Raw genomic sequence first — 21,089 nt, forward strand, 5'->3', positions numbered from 1 at the left:
TCTATCGGCGTAGTAATTCTGCTAGCGTACATTAGTGTTTGAAAGGAGCAATAAATGCCCTTTTGACTGTTTGCACTACTGTGTTGTCGTTCCTTTGTCCCAAGAGCACCTGTGAGACCCCACAGCCAATGTTTCAAGTCTATACGGCCGATAAAACTGCTATCCTTACTTCGTATAGCTGTCTATTACTTTGCTATCGCAATTGATGCTTCGCCTTTCGGGTGAAACTGCTACTTCTTTCAGGCTTTTCAGTTTCTTGGTCCTCTTGGTTAGATATAAGTAGGTTACAATTTCTTGTATTTTTTTGCTACAAGTAGGGTCACGTTTTTACGACGCCTTGTTAGTACAAGGTAATGGTCAGTACTAGGAGGAGCCCAAGAGTGCGTTGTTCTGAGTGCGAGCGTTGCTACACGTTAGAGGAAACGCGGTTTGAGTCAGTACGTGATGCAAACAGGACAGCTTTTATCTGTGGGATGTGTGTGCTAGGGTCGCGACTGGAACGCGTCTAGAGCAGGAGAAGGAAAAGGCTAGCTAAGCAGGTTGGGAAGCTAGAAAAAGCCGAAGCAGAGCAAGGTGGTAGAAGATATGCTAGCCAGCGTAGAAATGAACTAGACGTAATTTTTAGAGCGCGGCTCTTCGGCGCCCGTTCCTGCGTCGGCGTCGTGTCTCGTAACCGAGCGCAGGGGGAGGTGAAAGATGGCGATAGCGAAGAGAGCGCGAGCATGGAAGTACAGGAGGAGTGTGCAGTGGAACCATGATGTGGAGGAGGAGGGTATGTCAAAAGCATGAAAAGAGTAGTGCCGCGCAAGACGGGCTTTGCGGCGACGATGGTTACGAGATGGCGCCAGAGTAGCGCGCGTCGTCTGTTCACCGAATCACTGCATGACTGGAGGCCTGTCTACGGCGGCGGCTGCTGTGAATCGCACCCACGCGTCACCCACGCGCTGCCTCTCGGATCTCCCGTTTGACGAGGCAGACGCGCCACACTTCGCTCCGTTTGGAACGTGTCGTACGAGACAGGTTGCACGCGCAACATCGCGAAATGAAAACACGGATAGACTTGCGCTGAAATTTCGCATTAGGGAGTACTGTATAATCGTCGGTGAATTTTTTTGCAAGCTAGTTGGTGGCTCATACTGAAATTTTTAACATACTGCGCGAAACAATCACCGTTACGTGAGCAAAGGAGACACGATAGGAAAGAGCGCGGCAATCTTTCCTATCTTACCGCACTTAACGGTGATTGTTTCGCGCAGTGCGCTAAGAATTTCAGTAGAAATTAAGCTAATGATGATGAGCATGCATGCTTTTTTTTGCACAAGTGCCAGGGATGGCCAAAGAGCGCCAAGCAATAGTATGGGGAAGTCGATGACGCAGTGAATTACAAGTCTCAGATGTAACGAGGCTGTATATATAAAGGCCTAAAGTGTTCGCTGTAAGGCACGTAAAATGTACAAGTATTTAAACAATGTCAAGAACGAGTAATGTGAGCGATGGCCACAAAATATATTCCAGAAAGAGATAATACAAGAAAATGCGCCGCTTCCAGTAGCGCTAGCCTCACTGAGACCTTTCAGCACAAGTGCCTGAAGGCACGTGCTCTACAAAACAGTACGCTCGCAGCAATACCCTCTAGATAGAGGGACGGCTACGTGCAGGGACGGCTACGAATCTCTCTTGCGTCGTTTAAAACGACGCCAAATGTTTTTTGTGAAGTGCTTCAATAACATTGCGACCATAAAATTTGACTAATTTCGTCAAATTTCGTCAAATTTCGTCAAATTTGACTAATTTCGTCGCGCCCCTTCCGACTAACGGAAGGGGCGCGACGATGACACATCGTGCGCTCGACACGTGCAGTCACTGACTATTGCAGCTCGAGGACTATAGCTCAAAGCCAAATGAGTCTCTACATCATTAAAAAATGCATACCACCATTCACGACTGCACTACAACAACGGAACAAGCAGACTTTAAAGTATATGTGTGCCGTACGCGCACACGTAAACGAGTAGTGGCTAACAGACGACGCGACGTGCCATCCATACTATCGTGGTTCAGCTAGTGAAAAAAAAGGTCACAGCTATTGCGTCCCTGAGGAATGCAAGCGATAGCTGTAATTATATGGGAATTATTGTACATGTGCGCACACTGTTTCCTATACTATTGCCTTGCATGGTCTTTTGGGTCACATCATTTAGCCCAAAATGACCGTACAGCATGTACACTGGAGAATAAATTGATTTGATTTGATTGATTTCGTCGGACACTTGGAAAATTAATATCTCGAAACTGGTTCAGTCCTGAGAATTCGTTCTAGGTAAGTAGGTACTCCTTGCGAACTCATCGACTATAATTCGTAGATTGAAAGATGTGGTGTAAAATATTTAATTAAGAATTAAATAGCGTAACGATGCGTAACGATGTTAATTTATCAATTAGGCATTTTGATGTCTCGTGGAAGTAATGGCCGCCTCGTGGAGTAGTTTACATCATGGATTATAATTGTGCTGTCTGCCACAGGCAATTTTTAAAAATTTGGTGCAGCTAAAATTAAACACCCTGTATATCTGCATGCTAAGTGACATCATAGAACCATATCGTACAAATCAAGGTAAGTGCATGCACACCAGCTGAAGAATAGCAGCACAGGCAATGGGCCGGATTACTGATGTTCCCATGGGAGAAACAAAGATTTCGGTATTTTAGTGCTTATATACTGCAGCTGAATAAACCTCGAGAAGGTGAGGCTGGCAGATACGGTACAATCTGTAAATAAAAAAAGAAATATTTTCTTACAGGCCGGGCCTGGTCAAGCTTAGTAATGAACGCCCGGGTCCGGGCCGGGACCGGGTTCAATAACACGGGCCCGGGCCGGGCTCGGGCTTTGTATTACGGGCCCGGGCTGAGCTCGGGCCTCAGAAAGCGGGCCCGGGCCCGGGCCGGGCTCGGGCCGAAAAATCAGGCCCGTGCAGTGGTCTACCCCACAATTCCCTGCGATTGCTCGTTTTACGGGTCACCTATTGGCCTCGTGCGCTACCGATGGTGGCGCTGCGAACGGCGCTCCCATGACGTCAGAGGGGGGACTCGCCTTTGTCGTCTGCTACGCTCCGGCTAGAATAGCTTCATTTTATATGGGTTTTCTCGCGCTCTAACTGCGTGCTCGGGTAGCACGGCGCTCTTCAAATACCATCTGTATTTTTTCCTAGTGTTAGTTTTATTATTGCCACCGTTACGAGGACAACAAACCTTGTATATTAAATGTGTCTTCCATATCACCGCCCGATGTGATCGCGCAGTGGCTCTGGCGTTGCGCTGCTTGGCTCGAGGTCGCTGATTGGACCTCTTCCGTGGCGGCCGCGTTTAAATGGGAGCGAAATGCAGACGCGCTCGCGTGTACTTATATTTAGGTGCAAGGTAATTAAGAACCCCATGTGGTCAAAATTAATCCGGAATCCTGCACTACGTGCCTGATAATCATATGGTGGTTTTGGTATGTAAAATCTCAGAATTTATTTTTAACGCATATTTTTATTTTTCATATGACCCCATCTCTCGCTGGCAGAGGCACGATCTCTTGACTCACGTCATAAAACATCGCGCCGAGCCAGTAAATGAGAGTCTACGCAGCTTTGGAAATGAAGCACGATCGCAGGGCTCATGCGCTAAATCTCGCGTTGACAAAACGGCATTGTAGTTGAATGCGAATTTCACATTTCGCTCGTAATTCCACTATCTTGGGGTTGCAAATGTAAAAGTTTTTCTGACAACAAAAGTAGCGTTATTTTACCGAGCAGCGATTTACCTTGAACATTATTGGGGCTCCACGAGCTATCTTACCAATTGCCAAGCATGCTTTGCATTATTTTCTTGTAAATAAATCTCATTACCACTTTCTAATTAAGAAAAAAAAAGGTTTGCTTAGGTCAGCATAATACTATTTCTGTTCAACGCACTTCCAACTACCGGAGAACACTCGGAAAAGAGTACGTTATCAGCGTTATAATTAAAGTATTATGTTAAAAAAACGCACAAAATCTTGTAAACATTTCGCCGTAAACATTTACGCCAGCATGCGGACCCGGAGCTGAGGGCTCGCGAAGCTCGCGCTTTAACAGAGCATCGGCGCCACCAACCTCAGGTAGAGAACGCTTCCGGCGTTTTGCCGCCGCTTCCCGCGCTCTCGCCGCCTCTGGGTCCGCTTGCCGGCGTCGACGTGCTGCTGCACTGATCACAAGGCAGTCTTAATGAAAGGAAAAAGTCCGCACCTCAATACCATATACGACCAGTAAAACAATATTGTATATACTGTACACATGTGTTGTCACTCATTTGCATGTTCAAGTGGGAAATGTACGGGGGATTCACGGTTACCCGAATGATCCCCCGGTGCTTCGCCCACTCATCATCATTCACTTCGTGGATATGCGGTGATTTTTGTTAGCGCGCTGCCCTGCCTCTTCGTGGGCATGGTTGCTTCGCGCGGACAGCGCATCCGCAGATGGGAGGGGCGGCTGCTGGACTTTGTGCGATTATCCGTTCAAATAAAAAAAAATATTACGACAGAACTCATCTCACGATGGATCGCTGGTAATGCGAATAGCAATCTGGCAACGTAACGCCAGCGCATATGCCTGAAGTCACGTTTATTTAAGACGTGTTGTGGTAATTCCGAGACGTCAGTTGCTTCGGCTGATATCGCGAATATCGTCCCACTTTGCTAAGGCATTCGCTTGACAAGTTCGGCCACGAGCATAGAGGCACGACGACCACTGTATGACACCAACGCAGTGACGATAGAATGACGAAGGAGGAGTGATATCGATTGAACTAAAAAGCCGTACAACGACGACACGACGACGAGGAGATGTAGATTCTTAAATTATAACGATGGTTCAACGACAACGTGAGGACATATCGATATGACTGCATGACGACGTCGTGACGACGACGATATGACGACAATTAACCGTATGACGACGGAGGCATGATAACGATGGCGGCAGGACAAGGGCGGTATAATCACGATTGAATGATGGCAGCATGGTCTGAATACAATGACGAAGAAAGATTGATGTCGATGGTGGTGAAGATGGAGGTGGTATATGATGACAATGGGATGACGTTAGCAAAGAGGACAGCACCACAACCGTGGCATAATCACGATTGAATGATGACAGTGGTATTACGATAGAATGACGAAGAAAGATCGGCGTCGATGGAACGACGAAGGCAGTACGTATGACGACAGTGGGATGACGTTACTCAAGTGATGACAGTCATGAATGAACAGCGTGACGACATGAAAACGGATGGCGTGATGACGACGGCTTGACGGGAGTCGATGACAAGCTGGAATGATGACAATGCGCAACGACCTCGTCGGCATCGCAACCACGAGCACATACCTATAGTGGTCCACAGTAGCGCACCCAGGATCTCTGCCAGGGGGGGGTTGACAGTTTGCCAATACCATCTAAATAGCACTAATTTCGATTTCTTCACGGGAAATTGTCAAAAAAATTCGCTTTTTGCGAGTGTGCAGACGATTGCGCGTCTTGCATCTTAGTTGCAGCACTCAAATGCGTAATGAAAGAAAAGGGGTTAAACAAAAGGGGGGGGGGGGTTAAGTCGGCCTCAGGGGGAGGGGGTTACAACCCCCGAATCCCCCCCCCCCCCCCCGGTCGGTGCGCCACTGGTGGTCCAAGCAATTAGATAACATGGATCACTGTGTCATAGTGTCATTTTTCTCCGGCGATGGACCCCTGGCAGCCTAGCCCCGGGCACCAACAGCCTTAACCGCTGGACAAACAAAGTTTATTCCTATCCTATCCTGTGTCATAGAAAGCGTGACGACAGCATGACGAAATTAAAGTCGGATCACGATCGCTTGAATGACAATATGATTGAACGACCCGATGGCATCACTATGGTATGGTGGTGTGACAACGAATGCATGACGACGATGACGTGACGAGTGTCGGATGACAAAGCTGGAATAACCGCGATGCATCGACCACGACCGCATCACGACCACGAGCCCATACCCAGTGGCCCAAGCTTTTAGACTACTAGGTCCCTGGGTTGGGATAGCAGGCGCGACCACGACGGCATGACGAAGCGTGATTGAGCGACGAAGCACGACGAAGCGTGATTGAGGTTATGGAACTACCACGACGGCATCCCGACCAGGAGCACATGCCTTGTTGTCCAAGCAGGCGCCGGTAGACAACATGGGCCACTTCGCTGGTGCAAGAGGCTAGATAGACAGGCACAAAATGGCTGAAGTAAACAAAGAATATTCGCATTAAGATCTCGCCGTAGAGCAAACTTGCTACCACTCTTGTGTGTTTCTGCAATATATGTCGTATGCCTATAGAATGGTTTGTTTTAATCCTGACACGGCGGCGCTGTCGCCGATGCGTTTGCGTCAGAACGAAACAAAGTGGGAGATACAAAAAGAAGATAGTAACGTGAGGACCATGATAAAAGTGCACTTCCCATTATCCATGTGATTTTTTCCCTTCGGCATAACCAAAAATAAACCGTTGTTTTTGTTTTATAATATCAAGAAAAAAAAAAACGGCATATCCCACGCCCTGTGGGAATCGATGTTATGCGAAGCAGTGTGCGGCGAGCCTGCCAAGTTAATGAAACCACCATGAGAGCACCAAGACGTAGGCGGTTGTTTTATGACCTACATGACACGCATGTCATGCCATTCATGTAACGAGTCCCCAGGCGTCCCTTTAGCTACAACTAATAGATCTTAAGGCGAATCGATCATCAACCTTTAACCCTTTCTTTTGCTTAGTACCACATACGAACAGATTCTACTGGTTTTTCAGTGTTAATCTTTGTCCTAGTCATTGTCATTTTTGCTCAGTCATGGCAATGACTATGACTTCTACCACCATCCTTTAGTGTTTCCTTCAATTAGTACCCACGTTCGAACCCATTTCAATGGTTTTTGAGTCTTAATATTTTTTCGCTGAGTCATTGTCATTTCTGCTCAGTCATGCTCATGATTATGACTTTTACCACCTTCCTTTAGTGTTTCCTTCACTTAGTGCCCACGTAAGAACCCATTACAGTGGTTTTTGACTGTTACTCTTTTTTCGCTTGTTCAGTGTCATTTTAGGCAGCTGTTTCACGACCTACATGACACGCAGGTCATGACATTCATATCATGACCTATCATTTATGTTCGTCATACACTCTTGTCATACTATGCCAATTTTGGTACATACCAAGTTAACGAAACGACCATGAGAGCACCAATACGTAGGCGTCTAGATAGATAGATGGATGGATGGATGGATGGATATATATATATATATATATATATATATATATATATATATATATATATATATATATACTGTCAAAGTAGCAAATGTTCGCCATGAAATGCTTCGCATATAAAAAATGGGGGCAGCTTGACACTAGCGGTGCGAACTCTGAGCAAACAGCGCAGCTAGCGGCCCTTAATTCTCTAGCTTTAACTTGGATTTTCATTAGCTTTATCGGTTCTCTCTTAGCTTTCACTTGGCCTTTTCATTAGCTTTAACTTGGTTCTCTCTCGAGCATCGTCGTCTTCCACAGCTGGCACGTAGGCGCACCTCGGCGTAACCGCGCGAACGCGCTCGTGCCATTGCTCCCGCGTTCGTCATCTTCGTCTGCATTGGCTCCGTTGCCGCTCATCATTCCAGCACAGAGAGAGAGAGAGAGAGAATTAACTTTATTAAATGTCCTGAAGGGGCCTGAGCACCCCTTACGGGGGCCGGCCCGGTGGCTCCGCCCATGTGGGGACTGGGAGTCGGAGCTCGCCAGCCACCTGTTGGGCCTTCTGGACGGCCTGGTGTTGAAGGGCCCTGTCGGGGCTCCTGAGGTGGTTGATCCAGTCGTCCTCGGTGGCAGGAGACCCGAAGCAAGCGTTTAGGGCGGGACACTGCCACAGCATGTGATCTAAGTCGCACTTTGGATTTTTGCATTTAGGGCATTCTGGCCTTATATCTGGGAGGTATTTGCTGCATATATAGGGGTTGGGGTAACTGTGCGTTTGCAGCAATCTAAGCGTTAATTGTTGTGCTTTATTTAGTGTTGGGTTAGGTGAGGGGAATTCAGCACAGAATTTCACTCTTCTCTTTAGTGGGACACGTAGAGCTGCCGCCGACGCCGACCGCATTTCCCCGCGTTCGCGCCGAACGTGCCCGGTGTTCGTCACTGCACGGAGCTAGCGAGTGCGCTCGGTTGGCATGCTTCTGCTAGGTTCTTTTTGCTCCACGTTCGTTTCTGTTCGCATTCACGCTGTGCAGTTGTGCGTCCTTGTGATGACAGTATTTTTACAGGTTGCCATGCCATCAGGATCGAGCCATGGCAAGTCGCATGGAACGACAGACGCAGTGTTCCGACGGGCTGCACAACAGGCTATGTTTCTGCCAGTTGCGCACCCAGGATTTCTGCCAGGGGGGGTTGATGTTTTGTGGGGGGGGGGGGGGGGGGGAAGCAAGCACTTTGCATAATATGCAATTTCCTTGCTTTAGCCAGAGGAATCCAACAGCAAATAAAATACCTAATAATTATGATAATACCATGACACCAAGGATGATGACGTTCATTTCTTCAGCATTCTACTAAAATTTAAGAGTGAATGAATAAATACAAGACAGTGAGTGTTTTTGTTCATCAGGAAAATTCGACCTCAAGCCACCTCCTGAATTAAAATGACAATGTGAACAGAGCGCTGAAGGTACACGTTGGACTGGTGGGGCTGGATTCGTGGGGGGGTTACAACACCAGGCGATGTACTCACCGCCACAACGCTTGCGTGATGGTTGAGGAATGCCGGCAGTGGAGAGCACACTTGCCTGTGCCAAAGCTTGAATCCGCATGTCACTGGCGTGCTCCATATTAACGTCGCATGGTAAGTAGCTTGTATAGCTATATGTGCGTTTTCATTATTGTATTGTTGGTTGCACGCATTACAATTTTTCACTAGTTGCGAATGTAGCAATATTGTCTCCTATTGCTGGCCAGAATCATACGATTCCAGTCTTACGGTCATGCATGGATCATACATCATCAGGTGAAACTAAAGCGAAATCCCCCTCAATAAGAAATTAAGTCCCCTAAAGTAAGAAATTAAGTCTTCTAAAGTAAGTGAAAGTCCCATCAATCAGATTATACATACTATATACTGTATACAATCCCTATTACGTATTTACAATGTGTTCTGTGAATACTGTATCTACTATGTCTATCATTTTGTATATGCCCTCCTGCTATGATCCTAATTGGGATTGGCAGTATGTGTAAGTAATTAAATCAAACAAATAAATATTATAGGCAATATTGCGCAAATCTTCAGAATCTGGCAACTTCTACAGCCCTACATATGTACTGCGAGCGACTTTCTTTTGCCTGACAGGATCTTGCAGTAAATTAAATAAATTGCAGGGCACCAGCCTTAGCACATGCTATCCCCCTCCAAGAAGAGAGAAATGCAGTCAAACCTCGGTATAACGAACACGGATATAACGAAGTAAATACAAATTTTCTTGCCAAGATCAGCGTGTGGCAAATATATATGCTTATAACGAATATCGGATATAACGAAGGTATTTCCATGTCAGATTTGACTTCGTTATAACGAGGTTCAACTGTATTAAAAAAAAAGGGCCTCAATTTTTTTCTTTCTTCAGCTACAGTGCAACCACTAAGTCCTCCGTTCGGCTTCTACATCGTTCTGTGCTGCACAAGTTACGACAGACAGCACACGCAGACCCAACTTAAAAATAACAAAACAAAAAGAAACATCAAATGCAGGCAGGAAGGCAGTTTCTGTTTCATGCTTTTATTACACTGACCATACAACTACTTACACGACTATTTACATGGACACTGATACATGATTCTCTTTGCCAGTGTATACTCCCACCAAAGTTGACACACAGCAACTGTCTACGGCACCTGGAGTGTTCAGAAACATTCGTGCTAAGCGGCACATGTCATTCCTTCTAACGAGGAAAATTTGTTCCTGCCTAAGCATCTGGTAGGCGAACTCAGCAGCAAAGAATAGGCTAAAGGACAATAGTGTCCCCACTTGCCTAAGATGTAAATGGACCTGTATGCTATCCTAAGAGAGCACAGATTTCTTTTTATTTATTTGACACGCATCGACTGAAAGACTGGTGGTTCAAAACAGTGCATTAAAGCCCACTGCAGCACTAAAATCACACGAGGATAGTAAAGTGCAGAACTGTGCAATTAACGCTGACGTTTGAACAGCACTAGATGATCATAAAGTTTATATGTGCAATGCACACAGACTAGCAGAAGTTAGTTTTCTGCCCCGACTAGGTTCACACAGTTTCCAGAATCAATGTATTAATTATATATTTAAGTGTGTACATATCAGTATAAGGTCAGACACTCGTATGCTGATAAACCTCAACATATGAAGATCAGCTGTAACAGAACATTTCTCAACTACTTTTACAGGGCTGGTGAGGTTAAAGATATTATCTTTCCCAATGTAAGGGCAGAATTAAGTCACTTTTTTTCACTAGTTTGCAGTAAAGACAGCATCAGTTCAAAATGTTTAGGATTAATGTCTCGCTGCAAAGGCACCCAGAAAAAAGGCAGCTGAAATTAGAATTCACAAGGTGTGCATACTGGAACAGGCCACACCATGACATAGCTGTTTAAGCTTAACAAACCACTAAATCTTAGTGCTTCTTCATATTTTGTACAGAATTATATGTTGAAAATGTGTGATGATTTGCAGTGAATAAATGAGCCATGGCCCACGAAATGGACCCACTAATTTGCACCACATCAAACCTGTGTAAGCATAAACATATTACACAGCTTGTTCCACCTGACTATAGCCAGTCACAGTGCAAATAATCTAGGTTTAGGTCAAACTTCTGCACATTCTGTACATCAGCTCCAATTAAGCGCGAAAAATGAAGTTGCTCTATGCAAAAAAAAAAAGTTGCCTCAGACGCAATCATTGCTCTAGTTTTTGTAGGTGTTGCAGCTACAAAACTGTGGTACATGGCCTCACTGACTGAGCGAAAGCAAGTAACATGACTTGCTTAGACTTCCGACAAAGTAAAATAATCTACCTTGTATTGCTTACTTCGTGTCAGATATGGGCTCTTTTAATTGAAACTGCCAGTGTGTCAGGAAGTCTTATCTTTCCTTTGACAGTTTGAAGCTAATCTTTTTTCAAATAAATGTGCATAGACTAACTTTATTCAACACTTCATTGTTTCATCACTCTCATAAGAATTGATCAGCAAATGCAGTTAAAGCCAGAAGAAAGAATGCTCCCTGTCCTTAATTATACACATAGTGATGGGAGCGACATCTACCAGCAAAATTCAGCAAAAGTCTTGAAACCTACAGATGGTGAAAATTATATGCTTGTAACGAAATGTGTCATAAATCTTCACAACTTTTGCAAGTCATTAGCTGCAAATTTCACTGCTAGTAGCAGATAAAACTATGGTTAGCTGTTGTGAATGCTGTACCTCACATGACTGCACTTATCAGGCAGAGGCGTACAAAATTAATTTTACTTTGCTCTTGAAGGTTTATCAGATATTATAAAACCCGCACATCAGAATAGCGTTCTCCAAAATGGCACATGTTTGACTTATTCAAGCATGCACGTCCAAAAAATGGTCACAAGAAAGTCACGATGTTTTGCACAATGCACATAAAACGAGGATTACCAATCTAAATGACAGTGAGCAAAGCAGCTTTTCTGACCAATACTCAACAGCCCTTTTATACCCTAATAAAAACATAGAACTATAGCACGGGTAACTGACAAACGACTGCTTATAATCGCCACACCCACGAAAAGTGTCGTAAATTTAAATTGCTAATCCACTGTAATGACACATAATGAGCAGCTTTTTTGGTAGTACTAACTTTCCTTATGATTCACTGAAATGACTTTTGACTCCTAAATATTTGCACCCACAGGAAAACTAGATAACACATTAGCTTCAAACTGTCAAAGGAAAGATAAGACTTCCTGACACAGTGGCAGTTTCAATTAAAAGAGCCCATATCTGACACGAAGCAAGCAATACAAGGTAGATTATTTTACTTTGTCAAAAGTCTAAGCAACACTTTCTTTAAGGTATAAAACAGACTGCCAAGGCTTTTATAATATGCTCTGTTCGTTACATATTCAACCAAGCACCACATGGCTAGACCGAAAAGCTATTCCTGATGTGTAATTTCACCAGTGAGAAACCAAACCTCGATATAATAAACGCGTGTGTAACACATTATCGGATATAACAAATTACCGAATATAACGAAAGTAAAGCTAAAATGTTAGTCGCCGATATCAGCATGTAACAAACATACGCTTGTATTGAATATCAGATATAACGAAGATACTTCCACGCCAGATGCGACTTCAATTTAATGTGTACATTGACATGGTGGGCTTCAGAAGTCAAAGAATACAAAAACAGGAGAAAAAATCTGGCCTGGATGCTAACATTATGGCACTGAAGGGCATGTTTGCAACATTGTGTGTTTCTTTTCTGCACAAGGTTCTCATAACACGCAGAATGCTTTCCTAGAATGCACACCTCGTTTCGAACCTGCCGTTCAATTATTCTCCGCACTGTGTTTTCTGTTTTTCTTTTTTTATGGTGTAAAATGGTCCTTTCAAGCCACGAGAGTTCTGCGAGATGGCTGAATGCTTCACAGCATAATGCCAAGTACCACTATGCACTACTTCACGAAAGCTATAACATGAAGGGGCACGCTACTGAAATGCCTGTGTCTTTTTGAATCTTACCAATGCCTTCACTCCCAATTTTCTTGGTGCTGCCACAAAGAAGCCACTAAAAATTTTGACTAAAGCAAAATTTTACAAGTATTAGAATGAATTTCTCTTGCTGCTTTGCTTTTTCAAAAAGTCAAAGGCTCTAGGGAGTTATATGTAACTATTTCAAAGGATTTAATGCCCCAAAGCAAAGAAGTTATGTTTGCACTTCCACTCATACGTCAACGGTTTATTATCTTTTTGCAACTCTCAGCCCGGCCACACGCCACACAGTCACAAGCTTGACCGAAGTGACGCTTTTTGCAAATCAAAGCCGTGAGCTGGTTGTATGTAGAGCATCAGCGCTGCTCCTTGCTCTTGTCATGCCGGCTGAACAATGCACCATTCAGTATACACATACGACTTGCTTACGAAGAGAATGCAACACATCTGCACAAAACACCAACAGAGTGATTGCATGCCGAGATCAGCACCAAGGTTCAAAGGCTGTGCTCGAACACCGGATGAAGGAACTTAAGTACTTGGGTTGACAAAGTGACGTTCAGTGATGCGATGTTCAGGACAAGGAACAACATCCACCATATATGACTTCACAAAGCACGTTGTTAAATACACGTTTAATGAATCACCCAAAATGACAAGCATGCACTTACACGAGGGTGCCACGTACCTCATCCTGGACCCCTTTGGGGAGAGTCAGTGGCAGTACAGAGTCAAATAGTACAGCCTGTTAAGTGCTGTTGGTGTCACTGGGCAACATATTGCATCCTGATGTGCTATGCGGTGCAAGATCATCTCCATCATCCTTTTATATTCCTCTTTCAATACAAGCCTCTTGCTATTTTCGTTTATTTTTGATTGTGCAATCAACCAAACTGAAAGGACATGCCACACTTGACACATTTTTGCACCTACACATAGACCGTTGCGTAAACAAGAGGGACAAGTATAAGCAGCTCTTGTCAGCTAAATTACTGGCTTATACGAACCCAACTTCCACAACGAAGTGGAATTTTGTTGCATTATTTGGTTCGATACCTTGTTTGAAGGCACTACTTGTTTCGTCCAGAATGAATTGCAACTATACATAACATCTGTGGTGATGCGGGACGACCGAAAAATTATCTCAGTTAAAGAAATGGTGGTGCCATTTGCCATTGTTAGGACAAAACACAGCATGTGCCCCGGACAACAAGTCCTTATGACTTATTCTAACCAACACGGGCTAGTGCTGCCCCAACGCACTGGATTAAACAAAATACAGTGCAACATGCTGCCTCTGTGCAAACGAAACTACCAATGCGACTCAGGCACAGGTTCAGCAGGAAGGGCTGTTCATGCCTATCTTAATTATGCAATATTTCATAGAGCACTGGCAATGCAGTGCATACTCAGCAACAGTGTACGTACAAACCAGTGCGTCCAATGTTACCGATCGTAACACAATAATGCAACAAAGCTCAAGTTGCAAGGCCACCTGGGCATGTTGAATGCCAGGTTGCCAGCAAGAACTGATGCTTCGCCATGTGCTCTCCCCAGAGAGATCTTGTGAACACCACCGCTTGTGAACACCACGAGTGACCAAGAATCAATAGCTCTTATGAACATTCAAACACACAAAACAACACATACATGTTATCAGCCCTCACCGCTGCCCTGTGAAGTGGTCTTACACTAAAGATTGTTCTTTACTTCTTGTGACTGTATCATTTTTTCCCCCCTTCTACAATTCCTGGCAGTTTTACCGCAATGAACGACCTCCTGGGCCACAGATCACCGCAGAAATGACTCCGAGCTTATCAATCTGGCCCGAGACTGCCCGAGGAAAGCACAACAGTTCTCTCAACGTCTGGGAGAGAGAGAAAAAAAAAGACGGAAGAGACAAAGCGGAAGCCCAAGGAGCACCACACTATGAAAGACTCAAAACGTACCGGCCGCGCGACATGCGTTGCTGCTGCTGCTGCGAGTAGTATTGCTGGCAAGCGGCTAACAAGTGGGCACAGGTCACAACACGGTACAAGCCAGACGGTGAAACTATGTGGTGCTACAGCTATAGCATCACAGGGGGGTGGCCGAAAGCCTCGCAACGACAGTATAACAGCAACAATGACAACAAACGATATGTTATAAGGTTACACTTGACACGGCCCTGTTTAAACAGCCCTGCGCCTGCCAAGTCGTGCCTAACGCAGCGGAGAAGCACTATCGCTCGTGTTGCACTACATTACTACTCGGGGGCGCTACTGGCACCTAGGTTGCTCGCTGGAAGCTTCTACTTTCACATTAGCACTGCGCCTTGCGTTAACCTAACCGACAGTAACAAATGCACAGGTAAAGCAAAAAACAAGAAAGCTACATCCCCATTTTAGATGACATACTGCAGTCGAACCTCCAATTAAATGAACATGGATATAAAGAAGTAAATCTAAAATGCTTATTGCCAATATCAGCATGCAACAAATATATCTTTATAATGAATGTTGGATGTAATGTATTTTCATGTCACATGCAACTTTGTTGTAATGGCGTTTGACTGTATACAGTTTTTTTGCAAGTTGTTGCCTGCTGCCACCACTCGCACGATCTGTTACTAGGGCACCAACTGCTCCTTGTCATACGCCATGGCCAATTCTTTCACAGTAGCAGGGACAAAGGCCGTTATTATGCAAAACTGGAGCTACTCTATCCTACACGAGCAGTGCCCCCAGTGATAATGGGGCAGCTTGGGTGACCTGGCAGGCGCAGTTATATAGGAGTCTAATGCACTCAATTGAAGCGCGAGCAAATCCCACTATATATTCAAACCTGCGGTGCAAGACCGCTCGACGACTGATAGAGGAGACAAGTGCACACTGCGTTCTTTTGTGTGTCTCACTCGTTTGACCCGTTATCTTGCGCTGCAGACTGTACTGGCGAACTCCACAACTTCAGCAAACCATAGCCAAAGTGTGACCCCCAGTGTGCCAGAAGAGCTAGAACCTTCCACCGGTGCTCCTTTGTGGTGCCCGCTCCAACATCAGTACAGTTTGCTGGTTGCAAAATACACGTGCATAAGGATATGAAAGCCCGCTAATCTCACAATAGACTGCTGAATGATTGTTAGGCTGAGCAAATTCCTAAGCTTTCATCCGACGGTCTCGCTAGCTCGAACCAGTCAGGCACATACAAACAAAAGTCTCCTGAGCCACCTTTGGAAACCTTGTGAAATGAGAAACCTTGTGAAACGTTCTGCTAAAAGACTTGACACTCCAGTCATGGCTATTCCTAGGCGTTTTCAATCACACTGTCTCCGTGCAAGGATGGTGCAATAGAATTTGCTTCATATTGTTTTGGGCCCAGCGGTTTAAAAAGTAAGCCAAAAAAAAGGTAGCTGCTCTCCAACAGCACACTGTGTACACAGGTGTTACAGCTGTGACATACATGAGCACTCAACCATGTGCAAAAAAAAAATGTTTTTTACGCATGCACCATGTTCATGTGCACGTGTATTACACACACTGCACTGTTACTTGCACTGCGTGTTTGTCCCTTTACCACACTGCCTGAAAGTGCTGAATAGAATGCTCATGCCATCTTAATAAACGGTCGTAGACTGTTTCTTTTTCCAAACATTTAAATGGTTCCAAGAACCAGAAACCTTAATTTAGTCACTGTATGTACGTATGCATACGAGTCAGGCTAAGGAAATTGCATAAAGTTTGTTATACAGAGCTCAGTTCTTGTTCCAGGAGGCTTGTGTCATTGTTCAAAGAATACTTTTTTTTCCCAGCAGTAGCATGACGTCAAAGAACAAACAGTTCCATTTGTTTCAAGTTGAAACAAAGTCTGCGGCTACTTTCTAACCACATGTTCTGTCTTATGTTTGTCATGAACATAAGTTTGTTATAAACACCCGCTACAAAAGTGAGTGCTATGTATATTGCACAACCAATTACTAGTCGCAGCACTCGCAGGCATCTATTAAAAATAATTAAGCCAATGTGTGTTTCATGCTAAAGCTGACACATATGCAAACTTAGAACTCCTAATGCCTTTAGGCTTCTAGTAGTTTCAACGCAAACTCAGTAGGAGCTCTTCCGCTAGTCATAAATTTGGCAACAATGTTTATATGTGCTTCAGGCTAGGCTTTAGACAACTACAGCATGGTTGGCATAGGGCTTAACACTATGTCCAATTCCTATTTCTTAGGAGGAGTGATAAGAAATTCAATCGGCATTAGTTGCCACTGGTGCACCACTCGTTTCTTTCGCTTACTTTTTTTTTGTTTCGTACCTACTTTCTCACAATCTTTACTTTTTGCCTTCATATCAGATGCCAAGTGCCCAACTAGAGGGTGTAGAGCCCAACTGGTTACTTTAAACCACCACGATGCAAGTTACCTCTTCAAGATTGGTGTGTCACTTCCGAGTGACCAGACTAATTTTCTAGAAAACAAGCTCTCAGAGCAAAATCACAATATGCTCAACTTGCGGAAAGGGTTCCATTCTTATTTTAAATACATAATATGCAAGTCCCAAGACACTGATTAAAATCATGCTCTTGACTAATGTTGTTTGCAAACCATTGCAGACAGCCCCAAATTGGCTTTTTGGAGTGGCCATTTAGAGTGGAGTGGCCATTTGGAGTGGAGTGACCACTCCAAAATGGAGTGGCCATTTAAGGTATCATTACAGATAAAACGGCCAAGTCATGAGGCCAAAACTGCTATAGTAATGCGGACATGGCAAGATGCTTTAATCTTTAATTAATAAGGTAACCCGTAATGTCACATAAAGATGCCACACTCTGTAGTTTTGTTAAGTAAGACATTACACCATCTCCTAACCTAGGCTGATGCCGAGCTTTCTGGTATGCATACAGATTAAAGAACAGAAAGAGATCTTCGTTAAAGATAACTAAATAGCAGCGGCATAGCTGTTCACAGACAAAAGCAATTAATCCCTGCCATACAAAAGCCCAGTGCTGAAATTCCTCGCTTTAGAAGTTTGAAAGCTTTCTTGTAGCACGAGAAAGAGTGCAGGGCAGGTCAGTGGTATAACAGTGCTCACTTAGTACACATTCAAGTACCTCAAAACAACACAACTGCTTTCACTGCACCTTCTGAGAGTGCATGCTATTGTTTTTTTTTTTAGAAGTGAATCGGATTCTGGCTGCCAAAATGTCCACAAGAGTTTCTCAGTGCATTTTTCTTTCTTTTATTTTCATTACACCTCTCAATTTGTGTTTGCGTGGAAACACAAGTAAAACACGGCAACGGTAAACATCAACATTAACAACAAGGAATATAAAATAATACCAACAGCTGCAATGCCTCGTCAAGAGCTGCGACATCACGGGAAATTAAGTCCAGGCACGAATGCAAAGACATGCAAACTGCAGACAGTGACAGACACACCATTCTTGAAGCTGCTTACGCGAGGGCTTCCTTTCTGCCAAAGCAGTTAGAACAAGAACTTACGGCATTTAATGTAAGGCATCAGACACCAATGTCATATATTCTGCCAGCGTAGCACAGTTGTCTGCACTTAGCCATAGCCTTCAAAAAACAGTGCCGCAAGAAAGCAACTGCCAGCAATTCCCACAAGGCTGGATCCACCTATGGCCAGCATCACCATCAGAGCTTTTTTACTCTACCATTCATCATCCTGTGCAAGATGGCTAATTGCGTTCCCAAGATGTCCCAGAATATCCTGCTTGGCACAACGGACATTCCGTTTGTTTTAAGCAGCTTGTGCCTGTAGCTTGAGCACGATGATGCGACATTACTTCTAGCCTCTTTACCACACCCTCAGTTGTTGGCTCGAGCACTACCATTGTTCTATCTTTAGAATCAGCCAATCAGCTTGGTGGAATTGAGAACAGAACGAAACTAGAAAAAACAAACTGCCACATTGTGTGCAATCTGAACTTAAAGCTGGGCCCTGGCCTTCAACTCTCCCAGGTTGTCAATATTTGTTCTTTACAAGTTAATTTTTTGCCCTTTACTTTTATTCACTTTGCTTTCTGTGGTGAGATGCAACCGGAATGATGGCACTCTACGTAGGCACCCCAGTTTTAGTGCTAGAAACCCCAGTTCGCTCCTGCAGGAATGGTGTGCGCGCATGTGCACACGTGCCTGGACTGCCTTCACGGAACCCGCAACGCCAGCACCTCAAACAAAGGCTTTTCTGAGAGTGAGGCCACTGCAGCCAGCCCAAGGCCTTGTCTCTCAACCCCTCCTGTTGGCAACTCTCGAGACATGTTAATTCATTAGAGTGCTCACAAACCTTTGGCCGCAAGCACTACTTACGCTTCAGTGGCATTCCCAATGCAAACTGCAGAATGAAAATAGTACGACACTAAGAGTGACAGCTGGAGATACAGCGGAGGTCACTGCTTAGCTGCCGATGCCGAGCTTGCACGAGAAGGGAGTCTTGGCCTCTGTCAGCTTCCTCACACGCAGCGTGGGTCTGTCAAGGGCGCTTGAGTGCGCACTGGCTCACACACTACCTACTCTTGGCGGAAAACCCCGGGGAGGTAAACCGCGGAACGAAAACGTACGACAGTCCGAGCAACTACTGCAGCCCCGGACGTGGCTGTTTACGAGCCAACAGCGAGCTCGTACGTGAAAGGAATGATGCCTCCGGGACCCGCGAGCAGGCTCTTTCCGGCGAGGTCAAGGTCGATTTGCCGGGCGGCTTGGCGGCCCTCGTTGATGGCATGCACCACGAGGGACTGGCCTCGGCGGCAGTCTGCGTACAGTGCAACAAGATTTAATTTTGCATCATTCGTCACTTTTTTTTTACAATGCACCAGTGATGACAGCACAATACAATCTGAAATCCTATTATGTATAAGTTTCAGTCTACACTATTCAAGACAAGGAACTAAAGTATTTGTCAGAAGTATGCAAGCATGTAGGAATAACTGACTGGGTGATTAATTCTTTTTGTCAGTTTCATGTACCTAATACTCAAACCACTAAACAGTTGTGCGGGACAGCGTTTTCTCTGATGGCTATGCCCCAAGTCTTACTCAGACATACGCAACTTTCAGAATGCAATCAGAAACACATCAATACAGGGTTCTGCTGTACAAGCATGAGAAAAGTAAGATAGGATCCATGCAGATTTAAACCTTCCAAAGCACAAATGCTTATTAGGGAGCTAAAATAACCAGGCCAGCTTTAAACTAGTTGCAACAAGACAATTAAGCCCTTTTTAACTGTTTTTAAATATTACTTTTCTACCTCTGAAGCACACACACTGCTGCCAAGAATAGGCATTTTAATAAAGCAAGGATAGCTCAACAAATGGATGCATTAGCAAGTATGTTTTACCAAAATAGTATGACTAGAATTTGTTGCTTGACTGCCTGTGAATATGATGTTAAAAGGACAACATATAAAGGCAAAACTGAGTAAATCAAGTGACTGATTGGTCCAAAGCATCAGTTTTGCTGGGAACTGCCCTTTTGTGAGTGAGTATTAACAATGTAAACATAGGTTAAATTTGTAACTGCGACCGAGAAAGAACAGTATTGACATGTTCAAATTGTTTGTCTTTTTCCGAAGGTCATTTTTCACCGGCTAACTACTGTTACAAAGTTATCGCTTGGCACAAGACACACCTATATGTATTGGACCTTTCCTTAATGTTGCTGCTTCTATAGTGAAAGAAGCTTGTTTAATCAGATTGCTTGCACAACATGAATAGTGGTGCAGATTCTGGAAAGTACGCGAGTGCAAGCAATTAGACTGGAATGTATGGTAAGTCATGTCTAAAGGGCTGACATGCTTGACCCGTAGATCAGATTCAATGACAGACAATTCTACTCGCCGCTGTTTTTCTGGGCAGAGGTTCACCCAATAAAGAGTTAGATTCGCGACTCACGGTTCTGGCACTGCATGGTTCTTCACCATCACCACATTGTGACAGTACCATCTCCCAAACGCTCATTAAAAAATTTAATTACGTACCATTTCAACATGACAAAGAAAGCTGTTAAGACAATTTTATTGTATTTTCTTACCAAAAACTTCCCCAGTGCTACATCTTCATGACACTCTGTTGCCAACTGTTGCGAGAGTCTCTGTGTGAGGTTCTTGGATTCAAAGCATGGCAGAGATGTAGCAAAAAGTGCTAGCACAGCTACATCAGAAGAGCCATTTTTTGCACGAGATTTGAGTCACTGAAGAATTGTGCTGCTCCTTCAAAGTGATTTTGGTCTACAGTTAAAGTCATCCCTGAGCGTAAAACAAATGCTGCAAGGTTTTTTTTCAACGTTT

General features: G+C 44.4%; 1 protein-coding gene across 1 annotated transcript in view; it reads right to left on the minus strand.

Moving 5' to 3' along the window:
• Nucleotides 1-9,840: 9,840 nt before the first annotated feature.
• The window catches only part of LOC119461673 (uncharacterized), a 137,573-nt gene continuing 126,324 nt past the window's right edge, over nucleotides 9,841-21,089 (minus strand). The window contains exon 44 of the mRNA XM_037723043.2: nucleotides 9,841-19,554. Coding sequence (XP_037578971.1) covers nucleotides 19,403-19,554 — 152 coding nt within the window. The 3' untranslated portion in view covers nucleotides 9,841-19,402. The remainder of the gene's footprint in view (nucleotides 19,555-21,089) is intronic.

This window comes from Dermacentor silvarum, chromosome 8 (genome assembly GCF_013339745.2).
Source record: "Dermacentor silvarum isolate Dsil-2018 chromosome 8, BIME_Dsil_1.4, whole genome shotgun sequence".
Lineage (NCBI taxonomy): Eukaryota > Metazoa > Arthropoda > Arachnida > Ixodida > Ixodidae > Dermacentor > Dermacentor silvarum.